The sequence below is a fragment of the Necator americanus genome, chromosome III, assembly GCF_031761385.1.
Source record: "Necator americanus strain Aroian chromosome III, whole genome shotgun sequence".
NCBI classification, from domain to species: Eukaryota; Metazoa; Nematoda; class Chromadorea; order Rhabditida; family Ancylostomatidae; genus Necator; species Necator americanus.
Window position 1 is genome coordinate 16,936,926 of NC_087373.1, and position 24,256 is coordinate 16,961,181.

A 24,256-nucleotide genomic window follows, 5' to 3' on the forward strand; every position below is an offset into this window, starting at 1 on the left:
ACCGCTGCCACTTCTGGGAAAATACTTACTAGCCACAGAGCTTTATAGAGATGTTTTCTGAAGTTTAGCGGGCGCACACAACACCTAGCCGGACTTCGTAGCTCCGACTCAAGAGCAATTTCCCGTCTTCGCGACCCCAGCGGAATATATATCGAAAGCAAATCATAGATGGGCCGGTCACATTACGAGAAGAATCGACGATAGATGGACTAGAAGAACGCTAGAGTGGACCCCAAGAGATGCTAAACTCGAGCCCTCGAGGGAGACCGCCAACGAGATTGAGTGACGTGTTCGCTACACGGATGAGCCAGCTGAGAACTCAGCTGGACGGTTCAAAGAGCTCGTCAACGTCACTCACGAAACTTGAGAACATCTTGGATGACAATGACGAGGAGACGAAACGAGTGCAAGAGATGGTGGGACCTTCACGTCCAGTGAAGATGTGCCATCTAAGTATCTAAGTAAGTAATTAGGATTAAATGCATCACCACACGAATCTGAGGTGGTACGGATTTCAGGTGGAGTATTCGTATACGGGATTGTGGATTAAGGAGAGGGGGTGATTCCGTCCATTTCTTCCTAATTGCCGTAAAAAAACGGCTCGGAAGATACGTCTTCGAGCGTTCCTTCGCGCTATTTTCTACAATGCGCCAGCCGTATGCACACGCCGCAAGGAGTAACCATTGAATAAAGGTAAGAAGGAAGAGCTATTATAACTCTGAGATGAACTAACACTAAAAAAAAAGAAAGTGTAGATGTTGGCATATGTTAAATACAACTTGAATATTTGAGAGGAGCATGAATAGTCATTTGACTTACTTAAACGGATGTTGTTATCAAATATGTTCAATGAAGACTCACCTCGAAGAAGCTGGCGGTTGTCATGCCTTAACGCGGCTTATCTGCGTCATCTTCGAGGTGAGTCGTCATTGAACATATTTGAGTCCGTCCTGTTCTATCTTCTGCTAGAGTTCGCACAGAATCTATTCATTCGTCAATGTTCCATATTCAGCGAAACGTTATGTCTCTTCCGAGCTGATTGTCGATGCCAAGTTCGTGAAGGTCTTCCTTCGCCACTCTTGTTCAGAACATAGGTGCGATAGGGAGAAGCAGGGCCCTCCTCAGGTGAAAGGGGTTTAGTCCATGGGGTGCAGCTCAGGTGAAGGAAATACTTTCACCAACCGTTCAAAAAAAGGGGGTAATTTTGCGAACCATTTAAAAGTGAAGGAAGTCCCTTTCCCAACCATTCAAAGGTGAAGGGGGTCTGAGCACCAGCTCCGACTATCGCATCTATGGTTCAGAACATTATTTATTCCCGAGTAGCCTCCGATGGTCTCCATGTAATGTGAGCAAGAAAGTGAAGACGGCTTTCTGCGACTTCTTTAGAGGTGCAGTGGGTGGGGGAGAGGGGTGTAAGATGTTGATGCTTTACGCGCGTCATCGCCGGTATACCGTATCCACTTCTAAAGTTAAAGTTCTTCGCTATTGCGAACCATTGCCTAAAAGTAGCTAAGCATCCGCCTAACCAGCTTCTTTTCTGTACAGTCGAGCTTCTCCATCACCGTTGACGGCGCTGCACAAGTCTCCGAATCGTACATCATGATGGGGCGACTTGCGGATAGATAGATTCGCAGTTTGACGTCGTTGGCGATGGGGATTGACCACAGGTACTTCGCTGAGGAGTTGAATGCGAAAGTGGCCTTAGCGCATCTTTGCTGAATATCTCTCTCGTAGCTGCCGCCGTTTTTCAACATGCAACCCAAACAGCCATGCTCGGCAAACCTCTATCACCAACGATGCCATCTGGACATAGTCTGTGGAGCTGAGAAACTAGCGGAACTCGTTTGTCGTTGAGGGTTTGCTTCATCTAGCGTTTTTGATATCCATGTGAGGATAAAAGGACAAAGTATAAAGTACCTGGCGTTAATCAATCCGCTTTGGATCCGCCAGCGCGTTCACTTCAATTCAGAATCGTTTGAAGTTTATGAACGTTTATCTAGCCTATATTGTTTGAGGCCATTAAGGAGCATTCGAACCTCCTATCGTGCAGACACAACGGAGTCTCTCATTGACTGCGCTACATTTAGCCCCTTCCTTGATAGTAGTAAGGATGACAGTAGTGAATACTTTGTATGAAGCACCCAGCAAGAGTACTGCTCGGCTGTTTGTTGGTGGGACACAAAGTTGAAAAAGGAAAAGCTCCCACTGAAATCTCTTCTTAATTTCTTCGTTACGCCTTTTTCAAGAATTTTGACTACTTGTGCTCTCGAATATCCTGTGATTCGAGGGATATTTACCTCGACTCGTTAGTCTAGGATTGACAATTCGTAGCTGTTTGAATCTCCTTCGATATACCCGTTACAGCGGTATGTAGAATTCTTGAATACGCAATCTTCGTGTCCAACTCCTTTCCTTTTTTCTTTACATATGTAGCAGGGTTTGAACTACCTGGAGCATATTGCAGTGGTATAAGAAGCCGCGCTAGAAGAGGCGCGATGGAGATGGCGGTTATGACTGAGGTGGGACTTTCGCTAGTGTCACCGCGCCGTTTTCGGCGCTGCTGTTTACGTCACTGCATCAGAATTCAGATCGTATTGATGCATCTGCATGTTCTTTTCGATGTTGTGCCTAAATCTTGCTTCTTTCAAGAGAGACACTGTTCGGTTCCGTTGCAGAATGGTGGTATTATTGAGACATCACATCGTCGGTGCGCGATGGATACATATAGTTGGGCAATTTTTCGAGCCTATTGACGAAGATTTTGAAATGAAGCAATCTGAAATGACGTCTCATTGTAAACCACTTTCTTTAACTCCTTATAAAATACACCATTCAGTTTCCTATTGTCGCTGAAGTCAGATTTTTGGCGCGAAGGAAAGAGGAGAAAGATGGAAAGACAATGTGATGGGATTTCTTCAGAATCAATCAAACAGAACCGCAATATGGCTAATAATTATTATACCTAAGTTCGAGACCATGTGACTCGTGATTGTTCTGGGCCATCTTCATGGTTTTTTTTTTCGAAATTCTTTCGGTACGAGGAAACCCGCATTGATATGATCTGATGTGCCACACCGCAACGAAAAGTGGTCCTTATTCGATGCAACAGGGGCTGACAAAATGATGAAAAGAGTTCCCGCTCGACGAAGAACGCGCAGACACGCCTCAAATCGTGTGCCGCGTAGAGCTCGCATATGCAGATCCGCGTTGCCGGTTCCCTCACTTTTATCATATGACTCGGTAAAACTGTGAAAACAAACTAAGGGGGAGCCATAAGATGACCATGATTAGAAATTTGATTGGCCTTGGAAGGATGGGTTCATTCATGTGGACAGGGATACTTTTCTATGGACTTGAGGGATGATTCCTGTCCAATTCAACAATGCACAAGGAAAACGAAAAGTTTGGAAACAATTGTATACAATTTGATAAACTACACAGATTTTTTTTAGTTCTATTGATTTCAATTCTTTTAGATTAGTCAAGATTTTAGTTAGGATGGAGTGTCGAGTAGACAAAAAGAAGTGACCACTGAAAGTCTACTGAAACTGATATAGGTGTTGTCTGGTTCTTTTAAAAAAATTAAAGATATTTAATTACTAGTATGCTACTACCATTGTTGTCCTTTCGATCATTTCCAACGTCTATCCATTACTCAATATGTCTTCAGATTCCTCGCATTGTTTTTCATAATGTTTTTTTTATTATTTCCCCTTTTCTTCTTTTTTTTTTTGGATTTTCACGGCTCATATACTTTCAAATCACAATTCGAAACACAACACGGATCTCAAGAGCAGCTTTGGGGACTTTTCTATTTCGATTAAATGTTTTGTCTGCTTGACACTCAGGTTAATGATCCTTAAAAACAAGGATCAGTAGAATTAAAGAATCAGAACACTACATCTTGTAGAACTAGTAATCCTCTATCAAATAACATACAACGTTTTGTCAGTAGTCTCGGTTTCTTTGAGCACTTTTAACTTTGAAAAGTAAGGTCATACGCTATTCCTCAGCCTAATGAAACCTCGCGTATCTCTTCGGCTTTTCGTACAAAGGGAGTGAAGTTAATGTTCACTGATAATGTAAATGTAAACTTTTCGCTATGTACCACTTTCGATGAACCACGGCATGTTGATGCTTCAGTTGTTGATTTCTTTAAAGGCAGCATACCACGAATCTGGGGTAGTACCGATTTCAGGTGGAGTATCCGTACACGGGGTCGTAGATTATGGAGACGTTGGTGGTTCCGCTCATCTCTCCCTGAATCACTGAAAGAGCCGGTCCCTGAGTGCTGTTTTGTACGATGCCTTCTATTGCAGCGCGCCACCCTTGCACGCGTAGCGCCCCTTACTGCCTATCGGGCCAGTCCGAATTGATTTTCGACGAATCGCAGGGCGGAGGCGACGCAAGGGGTGGAGCGTTGCAATAGATGGCGTCGTACAAGACAGCATTCTGGAGGCGGCTGTTTGCAGTGATGCAGGGAGAGATGAGCGGAACTCTCCATAATCTACGACCCCATATACGGATACTCCACCTGAAATCCGCACCACCTCAGATTCGTGGTATGCTGCCTCTAATTGAGCCGGACACGACGTTGTTACTATCCTTTATCCGTGGCTAACGTTTCAGCAATATCGCCTTCAGAGCTTGAAAGAGTGAAATCGAACGTATTGATATCATCATATATTGATATATATTGATATATTGATATATATGTACATGTATATATATATATATATATATATATATATATATACGCAAAGTGACAGGTAATACTTAGTCATATCAATGTCAAATGAGGTTTAAAGAAATAGAAAAACAAACCGCTTTCATAAAGATTTCATAAGCGTTTCCAGTAGAGATTTGTGTGATCGAACTGATCGTTTTCGGCAGAAATGCTTCGGATCGAGATTTCACTTCTTTTTTGCACTCACTCATCCTTCCTTGATAAATGCGACAGTTACATGTGATATGAAAGCCTGGGTAATATTTTTTTTTCTTCTTCCAATGGATTCTGTCTCAGGATTGCTCTACAACTTCTTTTCCAAGGATTCTCTCGTCGAACGAAAACAAATTACACTATAATACGTGATCGGGTTCTCTGCACCTTTCAACAGCAAGTTTTCGTTGTTACTGAGTGAGTCAAGTGTAGGGGAATCATTTGTTAGTTGGATCTCCAGCTGATCCTATCGATTACGCAGAAGCATCACGGGAGCAAGACGAGGGGTTTGATGAACAACACCTTGCGTCAATCTCAGGCTTCAAGTTACGATTTGTAAAAATGTCGCATCCTTGGGCACATACTAAACTGCGTTTTCTTTACGTGTTCTATCGGGTTTGCACTAGAATAAAAATAATCTTAGAAAACGAATATTTTTGAGGAAAATTAAGCTTCATTCCAATCTCAGTTATGACTCAACATATGCCAAAAAACTGTGTTCCATGGTGTATAATTTTCCTACATTTGTGGAGTTCATCTCTCTATCTTTGTGAGATAACATAATCGGAATCTTTGACTGTCTTGTTGTCTGGAAACAATACCTTCTTTATTTTGTTTAGGGGAGCTCATATTTTCAGAAGTTTTTAACTTTAAGTAACGAGAACTTTCTTGCTCCATATCCTCATAGTTTACAAGTTTTTTTTTTACAAGGTTTGTTAATGTTCTATCCTGTTTGAATCACCGCATGAAATAAAACACCTCTACCAATCCAGACACTTGCAACACGCGACTCGTAAATACATCACCTGTCGAGCCAACATTTTTTTCCGGTCGTATTGTAATTGAGTGTTATTTGCCAAGCAACCAAGGCAGGATTCTACTTCATCAATGCATTATTACGTTGCCCTTGTACTTTGGAAAGAAAGAAACCAAATGAAGCAGTCAGATTAGTTGTTTAGGGATTCATACGGTATCAGCGACGGGCAAATCAGATTTTTCCTAGTTTTATACAGTGGCTACGGAAATTATGTGCTAGGGAAGGGGCAAAAAGTTGCAGATGATCTAGATGCATAATGCATTCATAGTTTGACGGTAACAACCCCTTTAGGTGGAGTCAAGCAAAGACTTCCAAATCGTAGAACTCATGCAGCACTATTGCCAGGACTTCTTTTTATTGTTTCATTTTACACAATACTACATGTAAGAGTTTGCACTGCACGAGGTATTTGTTAATTGAGATGGTGATCTACGTGTACTATGTCCATGAAGATGTCCCCTAGAAAGTAGGATCTGCTTTACCGTATTGAAAGGCAATTCTGAAGTCGAGTCGACCGTCTTAATTTGGCGTTAGAATCGTCTTTGCTTAGCCGTATTTACAGCATCTATGTAGCTATTCAGTTTTGTCAAAGATTATAATAAATCGACTCGACGATTTCTGGGACTTTTGAATAACTTCGTTCTTATTTCACTATTTTGCTCTTCACTCCCAAAAACACTTTCGACAAGTTTTTTTTTTTCAAGTATAGTAGTTTTCTTTATTGTAATGTGATGTCAAATTCCAGTTTCTTGAACTGCAAGAATAGTTCACGTGCTTCCAATGTTAGTCTGCTCCGTACACAAAATACATTCTCTTTGCAGCTTTGGTGAAGAATAAAAAGTTTTTAAAAATGGGAACAATTTATTGCTCTTTGAGTTTCACTTGCATTTTTTATAAAATCGTTTGCAGAGGCTCTCCATCAGACATTAGCGCAGAAGAAAACTTTTTACTGTTTTTTATCAACTAAAATTTCATAAACACTTAGACACTATCTTTTGTCTGAATTTCAACTTCGTTTGAGAATAGGATATTTCTAAGCTTCTCATTTTATTTCTTCACGTTTATTGAAATAAATTCGAGATCATTCAAGGGTAGAAAAACGTTCAGGAAATTGTTTTTAAGTCATTTTTCTACGCTAATTCATTTGAATTCAGCAATCATGAAGTCTATTAGATCTCTCCTTCAAATTTTCAACCTTCATCATGACAAGAAATAATCAAAAGAAAATACTAAGGAGAAATTGATTTTTTTCATACTCGGGTTAGGATGAGAGCAATGTATTTTCTCTTTTCCGCACCCCAGTGGCATATTACTTATTACGCAACGTATTTCCGAATGTATCGAAGCGAATGATATGGATTGCTTGGAATGTAAAGTCATATATGTTTTGTAAAATGTTCACTTTTAGGTACATGAAACGTATATGGAGCAAATGTAAGGTCAATTTCTCTCGAGCTTCTCGCTTCAAACCTATAAGCGAGAAGCAATGGAAGGCTCTACGCTTATCGTCAGCGGGTTTAACAGCAGCTGGTGCCTTCATGGCATACCATTGCGACTACTCATTCAAACCCAGCATTGACATTCTCGGTGCGTCTGCTATGCAGCTTACCAAAAAATTGACGATGTTAGGATCTCTCGACGAAAAGATAACGAAGTAGTGTAGATTGTGAATATGAGTGTGTTCACGTCCAATTTTTCATAATCGTCCTGAAAAATGGCGTAAGAGTTGTCTTGGGGACTGAATTTCCTTTCGAAGCGTCTAGTAACGAGCCGCATCTGCGTATGTGCCACATCTGCTAGTTGAGGGATTCTACCAATACTCCGCAACTGGTTGAAAGAATATAACAACGAAAAGAACCGTGAACACTGTCTTGAGTGACATGCAATAGTTTCATGTATATCATAGGTTTGAGAAATGATGCAAATGAAACCAATTATATAAGTACTTTTTACTTATGGTCTGCTGAACGCTCAAAAGTGCTACGCAAAGGTATAGTCGCGCAAGGGAGAGAGATTGTACAAACCTCGGAATAGCAGTCGAGTCAAAACGACATGAAACACGGTGCAGTTGCGTAAGCTGCTACGGAAGCTGCGAAGTGCAGTTAGCGGTTGGGATCGAAGCGGGACCATCGCGAACTGCAGCGATAAACTGCAGCGAGGGCTCCATCTCGATCCATACAGTGACGCCTCACCGCATCGCTTCGAGCGCAACCGCTAATGGAACGGGACCCTGTTTCGTGTCATTTTTGCCCTATTATATGTACAGTGCAGAGAGTAAGTCATATTGATTGACGTATGAAGTTCTCTCTAGATTGAAATAGTATCTGAAAAGGAAAATATAATCGTAAATGATACGTTCCATGGGATGGATTCATGGTCCTATGCTTATCATCCATTTGTAGTTAAACTCACAAATCCAATTAGCAGTATCAGAACAAGATCACAAGTTGTTTCTTCAAGACAAGCATAGACTTCGACACATTTCATTCATTATTATATGTCGTTTATAGGAAGCGAAGAACATAATCGCTACCAAGTTCACACTGATCACAAGCTGACTAAGCGAGAATTACGATTCCTGCAGTTCGCTTCAATAGAGTACGACGATGTTATTTACATGAGTCCTATGGATTTCATCGATTCCTTGACCTTGGATGCTCCGAGAGGTTCTTTATTCTCTTTCAATAAGCAGCTGTTTTGCTTGTGCTAATGTGTGGATATCACAGCGCGTGATTTGTTGTGTTCTCTCATACAAAAGAAGTTCGTTGGTCTTCACCCGATTTCTTCTTCCAGAACGTGTCTACAGACGAGTACTGAAGGAAAACGAGTTGAAACAAATACTCAAATCGACGCCACCTTTTCGATCTGGAAACAAAGATTTATTCCGAACTCTGGACCAGAATGGATTGATAACGTACTCGGAATACATTTTTCTACTTACTCTTTTAACAAGTAAGTTTACTTCTCATGTGATCTTTGCATCCTTCCTCTCAACACACCTTTGTTCCTCATCGTTCTTGCCATCTCTGAGAATAGAGCCGCTGGAAAACGGTTGACAGTGGTGTGAGAATCACGCCTCCTGTCGGAAGGGACATTGACAGATTATAATTGTTCTATCGGTTCGGCTGCGCTCGAAGCAACGTGGTGGAGAAAGCGGTAGGGTCCCAGGTGGGACCATCGCGGACTGCAGCCGTAAGTGCCGGTGCTGTTAGCACTTTTCCGCACCGTTCCGAGCGTACCCGAGCTTCATGTGGTTTTAGCTCGACTATTACTCGATAGTACAGTAAAATGTAGGAACTATATTTAACAGAACTGCAAAGTGTTTTTAAATTTTTGACAAAATTTCCAGTTCTAGGGATTCAATGTAAGAATGGATACAAGTGATTCAAAACGGTCCACGTAGATATCTCTAACTAACCTCTATATAGTAAAAAAAGGAATTCTTCTCTTTTCTGCTGAGTTATGATCTTCTACCTAATTAAAAATGCATGGATTCAGGAAACCCAGTATGTCTGTTGTTCTGCAGTCAAGTAAACAGTCTACAAATTTCGGAAACCTTGTTGAGTAATGGGCACTCTAAAAAATGTACAAGATTAGAGGATCTGAAATCTCTTATATTGTGTGAATTCAGATCATTGTGAAGAGGCGCATAGGACCACCTATGCATTTGTCCATAATCATGGCTTCTAACAAATGACATAGTTCCGAAATACAATTAAATTTGTCGTCAAACATTACTTGAGGTTGTCCTCTCTTTCAAACTCTCAGACCACTTTTAGCTATATCGTACACACATATAACCAGCTGGTCTCATCTTAATTACGACGACGTCTCTTTGCTAGGACCCATTTTCTATGATCTCCGATAATTTGAAATGCTTTGACCGCAAACGTGGAATATCGTGATTTTTTTTTTCTTGTTATAGAACGGATCGATGACTTCTCTGAGCTGGAATATTATGTAAAAAAAACGATTACATCCTCAGAATTCTCCTTTCTTCAAGAATTGATTTGAAAAGAGATTGCATTCTGTTTCTATTCTGCAACGTAATTTGACTCTCACACCCATAGCTGCGATAGGGAGACCCTCTTCAGGTGAAAGGGGTTTGGCTCATGGGGTGTAGCTCAGGTGATGAGGATCGCTTCTCTTACCGTCCAAAACTGACGGAGGTTGCAGCACTAGCTATTGCATGTATGCTCATGCCCACAGAATCCGTAGAAAAGAGTCTGGAAAACACTGAAGATTTGAACCCTCAGTCGGTCACATATCCACCTACCGGTCTTCTCAATCCCAAACAGCTTGAACATAAAGTTCTTCTCTACACACTACCAAAGTGTTGGAGTTTCAAGAAGTTGCACAATGATCTTGATATTAGCCATATGTAGATAACGCCATATGCGATAAAAGGGAACAGAGAGAATTTATGTTATTCGAGCCCAATGGACCACTCTGATTTATTCAAATTAATTTTCTCTCCTGATTTTATTTCTAAAAGGAACTCGTTCCTAGTCATTTTTATCCTTAACATGTTCGTTAACGCGATATACTCAGATATTTCACATCGCTGGCATATATTTAAATTTTGCTGCATTGGATCCCTCTGGCACTTGATGGTTTGCATAATGGGATTTGCGCGTTGTTTTCGTGCTTGTGCTTTACACACCAGTCAAGAATTTTAAAATTTAGTTACCTACTTGCTAGATTTTAAAATTTACTTCCTCGAAATATTCCTGTCAGGTCTTAAGACTAGCCGATTTTGTACGATCAGAATGACTTTGACTGAATTCTTTACAGAGTCGAAATCTGCCTTCAAAATTGCATTTCTTATGTTTGACAAGGATGACAACGGAAGGATCGACAAGGATGAGTTCCTTCTGGTTAGATAACAGATTATATCGTATCGTTTTGCTTTTAGATGTTGTCTCTTCACCTTTTTTGACTGCTGCTTATGTTGGCTTTGTTTTGATACAAGATATGCATTGTACTCAGACATTTCAACCTCCTATGTGGTACATATTGCGAGACCGTCAACGTGCTATCGCAACTCAGCTTAGCGCTCTCCTATATTTGGTTGGACTGAAAGCATTCTCTTATTGATATCGTAATGATTATAATCGAAATACAACTCTTAGTTGCCCTGTTGCGGCACCTTACTCGAGCGGGCGCAGCCCCAAGTATGCACTACGTGTAAATGCATTCTAAAAAGAACAAGCATACGATTCCCGCCGCAGCAACACTTATTTTGGTCAACGTTCTTTTGAAAGCAGCATTTCAGGAATCTGACGTTGTGAGAGGAACCGCAGGGAAAGCTAGAGATGGGGTTGTAAATTGCAGGATTTGGCGTAATTCTACTCACCTCTCCCTAACCGTCGTAAAAAAAACTTTGTGGGAACCGCTTCTGTTCCTACAAGGTGCTTTAGAACGCGCCTCTATATAGATGTTCCGGTCCCCTCAGCAGTCTCTATATTGGTTTGACTTGAACATGCTGGTGAGGGGACCTCAATCGTGGACCGCTTGCACGTGGATACAGCGCGTGCACAAGGATGACGTCTTGCAACTGAAATTGTCTTAAAAAACGGCGCCTTTCACGCCGCTTTGTGCGACAGGTAAGGATAGATGAGTGGAACTATGATAGGTGTTGCAATCTATTAGGTTGGTGCAAAATTAATTTCGGTTTCGAAGTCTGTGTAAATGAAACAATATTTTACCTTAAATTATCTCGTCTCAAGGCAAACAACACATACCTTTGTAGGTTTTTTTTTGCTCTTTCAAAAACATATATGACCGTCGCTCTAATTTTTTCAGCCGGCCTTTTCCAGGACTTTGAGAAATCATGAACGAAGCAACTATGGACTCATCATGCTTTACGAATTTAAATTGGGACACTCCGAGGCAGAATCATCTCGTAACCTTAGCAGGGCTTTTGGGTCAGACAGTCCTTGCGAATGGACAGTGGAGCTCTGGTTTTAAAAATTCGTTTCTAGCGATTTTGATCTCGAAGAAAAACCGAGTCGCGGTCACTGGTCCTCGCTTGATAATGAAGATCTAGAGAGACCCGTGGAAACAAATCCGGAAGCTAACACACAGACGTTAGCAGAAGACCTGGGCCAACATCATTCTACAGTAGTTAGACATTTGGCTGAAATTGGAAAGGTGAAGAAGACGTCAAAGTGGGTGCCTCACAAGCTGACCGGAGAGCAGTATCTAGCACGTTACGGCACTTGTTCTAACCTTTTGATTAGGTTGAAAAAAGAGCCCTCTCTTGGTCGTATTATAACTGTAGATGAAAAGTGGGTTCTTTACGATAGTAGGAAACGTGGATTTGTGTGTGTAGATAAGGATGCCCCTCCAAACACTTCCTAAACCCGACCTCCACCCCAACAAGTCATGCTTACAGTTTGGTGGTGCTGTAAGGGTTTAATCCACTACAGCTTCATGCAGCCGGCCCAAATAATTACAGCAGAGTCCTACTGCTGTGATTTAGAGCATATGTATGAAAAGTTGCAAAAATTGTGGCCGGCAGTGGTGAATAGAGGAAGGCCGGTTCTGCTGCAAGACAACGCAATGCCACATACCGCAAAAATCACCCTGCAAAAATTAACCTATGAGACTATCAATTTTTCCGAGCTCTTGATTCACATTTGCGTCAGCGACAGTTCACTAATTCAGAACATGTTGAAAGTGCTTTTCATAATTTTGTTGATTCCTTTAATCTTAGTTTTTATACTAAAGGCCTAAATTTATTACCGATTCGTTGGAAAAGATGTGTAGATTCTGATGGTTTTTATTTCGATTAATAAGGTTGTGCTTAAGCTGAGTTATAGCAATTTGAAATATGCGGTCCGTTTCCGAAATTAATTACGCATCAACCTAATACAACCCCAGTCTCTCCTGTCTTCTCCGCGGATTCTTTTACCACGCCAGATTCGCAATATGCTGCTTTTGAACACACCTCTCAATAACAACTAATTCCATTTGTTCATGAGGTGCAGCATTAATGTGCATTGTTTCTCAAACGTACCTTCGCAAAGATAACTTTTCCTTGTTTTCCACTTCTTTGCTGTTCTGTTGACCTCATGATATCTCAGTAAGATCTTATGAAATTCATTCTACTGCATATGTACGGGCGTTCTGATGCACCACATAGAACGGCTGCATGTCTGAGTATGAACTAGAAATTGCACAGTAATCCGTAGTTCGTAGATGAAAGAAAGAACTGTGCATGATCCCTATTCACCAAGTTTAGATTCGTAGTTTGACGTCTTCTCTCCGCTCAACACGTGGAGCTCAGATGGCTCAGTCAGAGGATGTGGGTTTTGAGCGCTCCATTACGCTTCCCTGGGATTATATGCGAACGTTCTGGAATGGTCCATAACTATTTGAAAACGATATTATGATATGAACACCTACCTCTATTTACGATTACGCTCAGTGATGTGAGGGTGATATCGTTTTTGTAGAGGTGTTATAGCATTTCACTTTTAATTACTTTTGTCCCTGGAAGACAATAGGGAATATTGGAAAAATTACATCCATCCTATTTTCCTACTGCATTCTACAGATGCAAATACATAATGCGCTTTTAAAATTGAAGCAAAGTGTGAAGATTTGTTGACAATTCACATTCGTACTCATTCGTCATAATTTCTTATGGAATAACATAGCGAATTCAGAAAGAATTTTGTGATTGAGGCCATGAAGAACTTTATCTTCGAAAAAAAGATTCTGAAATCAGTAGCAATTTAGAATGTACAACAAAAAGACTGAATAGTCCTCGTACGTACATATTTGTTGTGAATGGAGCAGATAACGCCTAATGCTATGCACTCCATGCTAAAGGCTTGTTTCTCTTAAGATCAGAGTTACAGTACCCCAACTTTATTTTTTTTTACTTGGACGCGCAAATTCTTCTTTAAGATAAATGATATTCTCTCCTTTTATGTATGAATTTCTTTTTTTTCGTGGAAAAACATGACGTCCGTGTATATAGCCCAAGAGGGAAGCCTGGAGATAGCCACAATTTCTTGTAATTTATTAACAGGGTTTTATAGCAGTGTCAGTTGGACCTCTCCGATTTCCATTTCTTGGTATCGCGCACATCCGATCGACTCTTTAAAGGGACTGATTCGTATGCTTTCTTGTTTACTGTGAGATTTTAATTACTGCCTTTTTCGGATAATTTTGTCCTCTTTTTGGTTTCGTGCAGAAGAGGGGAATGTGCAGGATCTTAAGGACCTCTCATTTTCCAGTGATTTGATCATCAGAAACTGGTAGTTGAATTTGCCCTATTGATGAAGAAAACTTGAGCGACAAAGGGGTGGTGTGTTTATTAGTCCTCTGACATTACTGCAAATAATACAGCTCCTAATTTGTGTCCCAAATTCTGTTTTAGACGTAAACCGTCAGAATCTTTCCAGATTGACAAAATTAATTCTCAAAACGAATTGCAATCACTCAATTACCTAGATAAAGCTGTTTCCAGGATTCGGCTTTATTTAATGCGCAGCCTGAAAAAGGGAAAACGTTAACTTATCAGTCAGCGCGTCCCAGTAAAATGAAAAAAAATCTGTTATGGGTAACATGTACAGGATGGCGGCAAGAGGGCAAGTAGCCAGGAGAAAACGAGGTGCGTAAATCTGGCCCAAAAAGTGGCAATATCCGTGTTCTAGTAATATGGGTATCCGACTGGAGACTGTGTTGCTCGACAGGCACGGCATCTTTCGCGAAGGCCCAGAGTAGTGGATGGCCCAGAAAAGATTCCGTTCTGTCTGCCTTACATATCTTATGATATGAGCAGAGCGAAGCGGCGTTGCCTGCGCAAAGCGGGTGTACAGAACGACGTGAGAGTTGCGGAAATATCACCAGCGATCCACAAGTGTCAGCTAGTACGTAATTATGCATATGACCGACTTTGCGCAACCCACAGTTGCGTATGCGTATATAGTGTATCGTATATAGTGTATACGCCCTCTGTATATTCGGATCAAGGAACACCTAGATGAACTTGCAAAATCTAAATTCTCTACCCCACACGGAGCAAATCGTAGAATATGTCACCAAAACTCCGAAATAAAGGTAGAAGTTACGATATTTTCTTTCGTGCCCGGGATCATAGCGCGCAGAACACTAGAGGCATTTTGGACAACCGCCAAAAGGCCAAAAATGAACAGAAAGGTTGGGTGCGTTGCGATCACAAACGAACTGACCCCATATAAACCTGGCGACCCGCACCATAGACCAAAATCCTGTGCGGATTTTGGTCTATGGTGCGGGTCGCCACGTTCCTTATAAAAACCCTTGTGATTTGTACCTGTGGTACGTGACTTGATGGCCTTTTATGTTACCAGACTCAGCGAATGGAGTGAGTACTAGCCAATGTGTTCCCCTTATGTTTGCCTACCGTTTGAATGGTTTCTGTAGGATGATGAGGCACTTGAGAGGATAAATTACTGGTGGCTTCGAGTTTTCAGGGCTCTGACGGAGACGATAACGCCGAATCGTTAGTTGTTAATAAAGATCATTACCAATCTTGGCTACAGCTGAAGCAAATCAATATAAAAGGTAGTAATTCAACCTATCATTTTCGCACCTCCGCCGTCGTGCCACAGGCATGTCCTGAAGATCGTTGTGGAAGAAAATGGTCCTACTAAGATCTTTACTTTTCCTCAAAAATTAGAAAGACCATCTAACAAATTCTTGATGACAAGATCATTACGAGCACTTGACACCTCATTCATATATACACCAGATATTTCTACGATCTTCATAAAATTTACCTTTGTGTCAGATTGAAACTTAATTTTAAAAATTGTAACAAACTACTTGTTGTGGACAATAAAACGATTTTTCTCGAGGTCGAACTTACATTTTTAGTCCATTATCTTTAAACACAGATCTCCTGCGACAAATGTTTCAGTCTCATGACTCGACACTTGGTGAAAACTTTCCTATCTTTACCAGGCTTGAATTTGGCGTTTGCAATACATTGACGGTTGGTCGTAGTCGACCGTTTTTTTTTTACATTAGTGCGGTTTTCAGTCTCTACGAATCATACCCGCAACTCAAGTACCTGTTTTCATAGGAAAACACGTATTGAATGACACCAAATCAAATCGAGTCGCAGATTTCAAAAAATCTTTCCTGGCACTACCCATCTACAAAGCATTGCGCATCACCGTCAGGCATTTTCCCAGGCGCCATCTTGCCGCTCAAATGCACTCGCAGTAACACCATTACGTTTGAACTAATATGGAAAATGATAACGATTCTAATTACTTCTCAAGGTGAAATATTAGAATAGAAGATTCAAAAAATCTAAGGAGAATTCCGTTTACGGTTTATCTTCTCACGAAACGGAGTGGAACTAAAAATTAAGAAGAAAAAGATCTTTATCCACCATGTTATTCCAAAACGGCTTTGCCTTATTTCCATCCAAAAACACCGAATTATTGAAACAGGTGATACAATAGTCGGGATTCTGAAAACTATGGATGAAAGCACCATATGGAAAATGGCAAACGTTGCCCACAGGCTACATAAATATTTTCCTTTTAATTGAGGAAGTTTCTTTTAGGGGAAGAATGGTACCTTTCATAGAGTGGAATTTCCTAGAGCTTTGCGGATTTGTTCAACTAACTTCCTTTCCTCTTTTTGTTCATCTCTTCCTCTATTTTTGCGTTTTATTTTCACTTCTTTGCATAATTCATTTTTTTCTTGGAGTTTCTTACCACGTTTACTATCATGGACCTGATTCAGAGCTTTGTAGAATCGTTGTCACTCTTCATTTACGTCCAAACGTAGTGGTTTTACTCGAAAAAAAAGACACTAGTTGCAAAATGGTGGTGCGAGACGCCCGGCGACAGTCCACATGAACTGATAACTGCCTCCCATTTAGATGAATGTATGAAATCAGTAGGGGAATTTAGAACTTCGCTTGTCGATTTGGGACCAGTATCAATCAATTGGTCCCTTTCTTTTACATATCTAAAAACTGGAATCAATAATGATAAAATGCAAAAAAAAAGACTTAGTTTTGAACTTGAATAAACCACATGTTTCTCGTAATATATACTCAAACCCCGAGTAGTTGTTGAGAACAGATATTTCTCTGAGAATTTTTTTTGAATAGATCTTTCCAACCAAGATTTGACACTACAACTGCTAGTTTTCGGATTTATGGAGGAGTGAGATCTTGTTCATAATGACCATCTGTGCGGAAGCAGAGATATTGCTAGAGACTCTGTTCAGCTTTGGGGAAAAACAGGTAATCCTTGCAGCTTCTCGTCGTTTCACGGTAACGCATCGCCTGGATAACAAAACAGTGGCGAGACTGTTAAGATAGAAACGAAAAAAAAAGAAAACGAAGAAAAGTAATCAACAGGTTAACACGAGGTTAACAAAATTTCAGTCGTTGTTCATTCAATAAAATCGAATTCTGGAAACATGTTTGAAATCAGCACCCCACTCAAGATTCATTTTTTCCACTTGCAAAGATTTTGAGATTTATGGCTGATTATTCCGTCGAAAATATAATTGGGAGCAAAGTTTTTTTGAGACACAAACTACAAGCCCTATTGTATCTACTGCTTTAAAATTCTCAAAAAGGATCCCTCATCCTCACTTTGCCTATAGTTAGTTGATTGTTGAGCACGTGCACGACATTCCTTCAACACAGTATTAGTTCTGATTAGTTTCTATATATGTGTAGTTGTATCTTAACAAACAAATCTAGAAAAAACACATTCAAGTGAAGACGGTGGGATCCAGTGGCCGTTTTCCAATCTTCAGCCTTACTTTGACAACTCCTGAGTTTTGGCACAAAGTAGGGGCGTTGTTAATTTAGAATTGAAGCCATCACCCCACGAGTCTGGGGTGGTACGGCTTTCAAGCGGGTAATGGTTATACGTGGTCGTAGATTGTGGGTGATTTTGCTCATCTCTCCATGTATCAGTTCAAGCTCGAACAAGTTTTCGACGAATCGCATGGGGAGGCGGCGCAAAGGTTGCGCATTGCAACAGAAGCCGTCGTAAGAAACAGTTACAACAGAAACATGGTGATTCCGTTCATCTCTCTCTGTATCAGTGCAAACGGACGACCCGGTGTTTCTTACAACGGCTTCTGTTGCATCGCCCCCACCTGCGACTCGTCGAAAACGCGTTCGAACTAATCGCAGGTGATCAATCAATTTACGAATCCATATAGGCATTACATGGCTGAAACCGGTACCACCCCAGATTCGTGGAGTGATACCTTTAAAGGGTCTTGTAAACAATACAGGGCTGATTTTCCTCACCAATACGTGAGATGGACTTCCCATGCAACCTCTCAAGAGATCTTGACAAAACTAAATTGTCGAATACGGCGTTAAAGGGATAAAGAGCTATACAATGTCTTGCGGGGCCAGCCGATGCGTCAAGTCAGTGTTTTTATCCTCCCAGACAAGTCTGGTACCAATTTATCGACCTTGGAGGGATTAAAGGCTTGGTTTGCACTGGGGCGGTTTCGAACCATCGACTGTGTGGCTACAACGGACCTCTAACCGACTGCGCCTCTCGCAGAGGTGGCGGGCGATTAGATGTCTCGTGGGGAGATTCGATGCGAGCGGATCCGTTTCCAAGCCGTTTTTCTAGATATTTAGGTGGAATTGAGCGTTGTCGCTCATACTCGTGAACTAAACCTCTAACCCTATGTATATGTGTGGATATTCCAACACTCGATTTTGTGGTATGCTTTCTCTAAGATGTAAAGCAAGCAACCGAGCCTTGTTATTTAGTATCATAAACTTAGACGCGCAAAATAAGTTCTGGAAATAGAGAGCACTGTATGTATGTAGCACTCATGTAGAACTGCCGGTAGTTACGTCATGACAACAGAAACTCGCTCGTTTTTTTTTTCTTGCGCACCTCTGATCTGTCTCGATCCAAAGCCCATTGCAGTCGACCGGACAAACATAAGTACAGACGCCCACGTTTTTGGAGCATGCAACGGAGCAGACTAATCGAAGCTGGGAATCCTTCTTCGAATATCTCGGGATTCGTAAACGTGAAGTCGAGCAAGGTTTCTCGTTGTTGCTTTGCGAATACGTAAATCTCCTCGTGCGCAAAAACGAGCTAAAAGAGTGTTGACGCTCTTCTAGCCCTTTTTTACGCACGAGAAAGGAGGAAGGATATGATGAAATGTGAAGACATCTAGAAGAACCACCAATGGGATTTTCTTATGAACATCAAAAAGAAAAATTGAAACCTTTGGTCTTCCCTGCGTTGTATTGTGACAATAGATGCTTGTGCTCAGTGTGTGCTTGTGGTCCACGTATGTCAATAGTTCAGTTGGATTCTTTTATTCCAGTAGTTGATTTATTTCGTTACCTAGTTCAGCAGTTATTGCGCAACACATGTTCATCGGTCAGTATCTAATAAGATGACACAAGGGTACACCATATCCACCTTTTTAGATATCTAAAATGTTTGCTGCGCGCTCCGCTCAGCTGCACGGAACTTGCCTTGTACCAGTTGGTTTCACTTTATTTTATACTGGTGTTATTAACAGTGTACTTGTAACTGGAATTATCATATTTAATTCTGTACCAATCATCTTCAGTTGCACTGTATTTTTTCGTTGCTTTTAAGAAAAGTGAGGAAGATGTAAAAAAACAAGACACGACGCTCTTGTTGCATTTGTTTGGAGTTCGTGGTAATGATAAGCTTTCGTTTGAGGAATTCAGGCAGTGGGTGCATTATTTTTGAAATGCAGTAATGGTGAAATAGCATCATTCACTGAATTTATATTTCAGCTTTTACCGGAATCTCCAAGAAGAGATTATGGAGATCGAGTTCCATGAATTCGCCCGCGGAAAGACGTCTATCTCTCCCATGGATTTCGCTCGACTTGTTTTGAGGTTTTTGTTCAATAAACATTTACAGATTCAGTTTTTGACCTTCAAAGACAACGTGTAACAAAACTGACATTTTTGGGGCTCTCCGTATTCGAATTTTCATAGAGTTCGAGGTGTAGATTACGAGTATGAGTGTGACCCGCTCAATTCCCCTTATCGTCCTGAAAAACGGCGTTTGGTTTTACGAGCTACGTGAAAACGCACCACTGTTGTGCACCCGCCGCATCCACAGGCAAGCGGTTGAAAATCAATAGTCTTTAATTTGCAAAAGTTCGATGCAGTCAAAACCTTGCTTGCTAATTTCCATACTCAACACATTTCTATAATTAGTAACTAAGTTTTGATCCAAGGCGAATTCCATTGAGGTTTTTTTTTTCAGGTACACTATTGTTAATACGGATGATTACCATACTTACATTAACCGAGTGAAGGAACGCTCCTCTCCAGATGATAAGGCACGGTTTTAGGCTGTACTTATGATGCAAATTCTACCTGTTGTTTTAGGGAGTAACACTGAAGCAATGGGCTCGATTCTCTTTGTTTCTTAATAACTTGGAGGAGTTCGCCACGGCTGTCCGACTTTACGCAAATGCCGATATGCCAGTATCTCCTCCCGAATTCGCTCGGGCAGTCCAGACCACAATAGGTAGAGTCTTTTCCAAGCGCTATTTTAGTGCAATAATCACGAGCTAAAGCTGGGTCGAAATGACCTGGAAGCCTGGTGCAGATGCCAGAGCGGCAGCGCTCAGAGCGACGCTTAGGGGACAGCGGTTCCGATCGGGTAGGAGCTTCACTCACCCTCTGCAATAAGAATACGAGTAATTATCCAACTGCAACAGGCCAGATCCTTTTGACCCGTCTGTGTGCTTGTGAACTGAGATCCTGGTTTTTATTTTACGGTTGTAATTCGTGAGTCAGTAAACTATTGGCTTCTAAAACATTCGTTCAACATTAGAACGCTTTTTCAGAGGTTCTCCCTCCTCATATTCGAAATAAAGAAAAGCAAACATTCAGTGAAGCAATTTAAACTAACTCCAGAGATTAAAACATGTACCTTTATTCAAGATTAGGATGATCCTGAATTCAACTTCGCTGTTAACAGCTGCTGCATAAATCAAGAGAACTTTGACAAGAAAAGAAAGGAGAATCAGAAAACAGCAAAAGCAAGCTCTTCACACAGTTCACAATGCCTGAAACATGTTGAAACTCGTCGAAGCGATTCGTCCTGAGTGAAAGCGTGCACTTAGCTCTCCTTACAGTATGCGGAAAAATCCTCGAAGCTCTTTTCTTGTCATGGTTTTTTGTTCATAACAATAAATGAATAGCGCCTTACTGTAGCCCTTTCCCACTCTGATCTCTCGACTCTTTTTTGCTAGTTAGCTATCGAACTGATTACAGTGCATCTCAAGACTGCTGTTTGTTAAGACTGCATTTCTGCTTCATTCTTGTAATAACTACGAATAGTTATTCTTCCTCTAGGACGGATTTTGAGATTTTACCATTATTCATTTCAGCAAACGTAAGTCATATACAACAGAACAAAAAAGGGATAGAAATGAGATCCTGACAAACGAAGATCTTAGAGAGAACAAACGATAAAACCGATGGAAAAGGGATTAGTTAAGAACTACGTAATCCTGTTCCTACCGCCTCCTGTAGCGAAAAAAAAGCGAGACTGAAAGCAAGAACAAAAAGGGAAGGGAAGTTTTCCGCATGGTTTAGAGAGAGGTCAGCGCACGCATTCATCGAGAACGCGTCGCATCAACCTGTTACAACATTTCGTACGCCGACTGTAAGGCCTTAGTATTGTGGCAAACTGTTTCACTGTATGAATGTTTTCACTATTATACTTCTCCCTCTTATTTTTTTTCTATTTTCTTGATTTTTGTTGAGGCCGTGAACAGTTGCTTAAACGCAGCGTATCACGAAATCGACATGGTACGAAAACCCCAGGGAAAACGTAGGGTTCGGATTGTAGATTGCAGGAACGAGAGCGGCCCCGCTCAATTCCCCTGTTTATCCTAACAAACGGCGTAGAAAATGTTTTATTTCCTGCGAGGTGCGTTGGAACGCACACTTTTTTACAGGCTCCGTTCCCCTCTACACCTTATTCATTGGTTTTGTTTGAAGAAGCTGCTGAGGAGAACTCTTTGATTTTCGACCACTCGTTCGAGGACTCAGTGCGTGCGCAAGGAGTAGAGCGTTGCAACCGGAGCCATGTTTTCCGTAATATACCACACAAACTTTACGTTTTTCTCAGGGTGCTTAAAGGTACCAAGTCAGTCTCGTGATACGCTGCCTTTAAGCATTTGCGCTCGGAACGGCGTGATGGAACCGCCAGTTGCGGTCTATGGTTAGTTTTACTCGGGCTGCAGAGACGGTCGCGATCGTGGTGTGAGGGTCACACCACGATCGCGACCGCTATCTCCGCGGCTTAGCTTCGGGCACAGCTGTCTAGTCAACTGCATTAATTGCCTAGAACATTGCTGTCGTCGTGGTTTCTTCTTCAGATATTATGGACTTTTTAGCTTTGACCTCATGTCTTTCTAAAATTCCAAAAGCTATCAAATCAGATGGGGTTAGGAGGTGAAATTCAAAACTTCGGCTTTCGTTTTCAGGTGAACCGCTCGACCCAAACGTGGTCTCTCTAATATTCCGAATCTTTGACGCAAACAATGATCAAACTCTTAGCTATCCTGAATTTTTAGCAGTTATGAATGATCGGCTACACAGAGGGCTCAAGGTATGTTCCCTGAGCTCCATAGATTTTTTCCCGATGACTATTTACTTCATGAATGAAATGTTTAGGGTAAACTCGAGAAAGCGTGGGGATGGAGACCGTTCAAGAACTGTGTTATCAATGAACTCTCTCGCTACTAGGTTTTCTTTTACTAACTTCTTTTTAAAGGCAACTAGTCCTTCAGAACTTTTTAAACGCTTCTAAGAACTGTAAGTGATAGTGCTACCTTTCATATTTTCAACTCATGGAGAGAAAAAACACTAACTGGTATTAATTATCTTCACAAAACTGGCCACTGCAGTAATATCAGCTTAAAACCTTCCGGAACCTCCCACCCCCTTCAAAGTGATAGTGACAATCGTCAGTCAGGAAGTCCTTTTTATGAGAATGAAATTCTAAATATGGGATTCAGGCATAAGTAGTATGAATTCTTAACATTTATAATTTCGAAAGATATCCGAACGATTGAATGGTTACAAAGGAGTATAGGTAGTAAGCATTAGTAATGTTACTTAGTCGGATCAAAACGGCCCCGAAGCCCGGTGCAATTGCGTAACCGGCTCTGTGGGCACTCACTAATCTCTACAACTTGAATATTGAAGTTGGCGAAGATCCCGACTCGAGTGCAACCGTTTACGCAATTGCATCGTGCTTCAGGTCGTTTTGCAATGACTGCAGTTAAAGTTGAATGGAGGGGTTATGTAAGATATGCATATCTTTTGATTTTTCTTCATCTAATCTTTTATGCATTTTTGTCGATATTTCTAACAAAGATCCTGCTCTTTCCACGCTCGCATCGAAGTCACAAAGACAAACGCAGCCGGGCATTTGTTCTGTTGGCCCAACTTGCCACCGGTTTCTAAATAGGAACTGTAAAAGTTCGACCTTACTTGAATCTTGACGTAATGACGGCATATTGTCGATTAACAGTGTGAATCAAGAGTCAAGATTTGTTAACTCTTTACTATTTTTTATGACATTGTCTGCGATGAGCTCCGAGAGGAAGACCCCTCATCGCAGACAATGCCATGAAAATTTTCCTTTCTCCATAGCTGCCACGATCCGAAATTGTAGCTTGCAGAACATCGGAGGCGTTTTGGATAAACGTCAAAGGTCCACAAATGAATAGAAAAGGAGAGTGCATAGCAGCGACCAATGAGCTAGGTCTGTGTCAGAAATTTGCGTGTTTTGATCTACGAGGTCAATGCATTCGCATCAACGATTTGTGCTTTTTGGTTTTTGGTTTCGGATATGGTATCTTATGAGATGATGAATTGTTCTCGATGAAGCATTTGAGAGAGAGCTAAATGTTAGACTTTCCAGGCTCTGACGAAGGGGACGACGCCGAGGCGTTAGCCTTTATAAAGAGTGCTAATAATCTTGGCTCTTGCCTTACATTGACAACCGACAAGGAAAAAAACTTTCGTAAGCAAAACAAAACAAAAACTTGACTTGTTTGGCACTGACACCAGGAAAGAACATTCTAGAGTATTTCATTGCGTTTTTCTAAATTTTAACAAGAGATCAGAGGAACTTGTGCATCATCTTCAGCCCCAGCTTATACGGAGTGTCCAGGATGAAATAGGCTTCAGTCACCAACCTCTTCCTTCGTACGCAATTCGTATTACTCGTGGTTGTATAACTTCTCCGCCAGTTGCAGCATAAGTCTGTATCCGTTGCTTGGAAATGTTATCTTTCGGTATTCTGTTCTTTTCTGCGTTATTCGGATGTAGCAGAATTTTCTCTATGACTAAAATGGTGCTTGTTCTTTTAAAGAGATTGATGTTTTGCATGATCACTTTCTGAACTCCACTGTTGCAGAGTTTGCTTGTTTCAAGTGCGATGGTGACCATCTCCATTATTTCTTGT

The 24,256-nt window shown here is 41.1% G+C and overlaps 2 protein-coding genes across 4 annotated transcripts; one reads left to right on the plus strand and one right to left on the minus strand.

Annotated features, from left to right (window-relative positions):
- Nucleotides 1–239: 239 nt before the first annotated feature.
- RB195_009837 (uncharacterized protein) lies at nt 240–22,527 on the plus strand (the record flags this gene model as incomplete). Of its 3 annotated transcripts, XM_064190568.1 has the most annotated exons (15): nt 240–453; nt 1,013–1,094; nt 5,024–5,137; nt 7,165–7,343; nt 8,267–8,422; nt 8,550–8,708; nt 10,551–10,633; nt 13,003–13,065; nt 13,808–13,903; nt 19,382–19,479; nt 19,546–19,650; nt 20,027–20,102; nt 20,152–20,293; nt 22,266–22,390; nt 22,456–22,527. In XM_064190568.1, 15 exons carry the CDS (start codon nt 240–242, stop codon nt 22,525–22,527), a joined length of 1,764 nt encoding a protein of 587 aa, XP_064048151.1. The 3 variants fall into 3 exon arrangements, with proteins under 3 accessions (XP_064048151.1, XP_064048152.1, XP_064048154.1); XM_064190570.1 differs by lacking the exons at nt 240–453; nt 1,013–1,094; nt 5,024–5,137 and having other exon boundaries at nt 7,169–7,343; XM_064190569.1 differs by lacking the exons at nt 1,013–1,094; nt 5,024–5,137; nt 7,165–7,343; ... (9 more) ...; nt 22,266–22,390; nt 22,456–22,527 and having other exon boundaries at nt 240–461.
- RB195_009838 (uncharacterized protein) lies at nt 1,500–1,754 on the minus strand (the record flags this gene model as incomplete). Its single annotated transcript, XM_064190571.1, has 1 exon — nt 1,500–1,754. One exon carries the CDS (start codon nt 1,752–1,754, stop codon nt 1,500–1,502), a length of 255 nt encoding a protein of 84 aa, XP_064048153.1.
- Nucleotides 22,528–24,256: the final 1,729 nt, after the last annotated feature.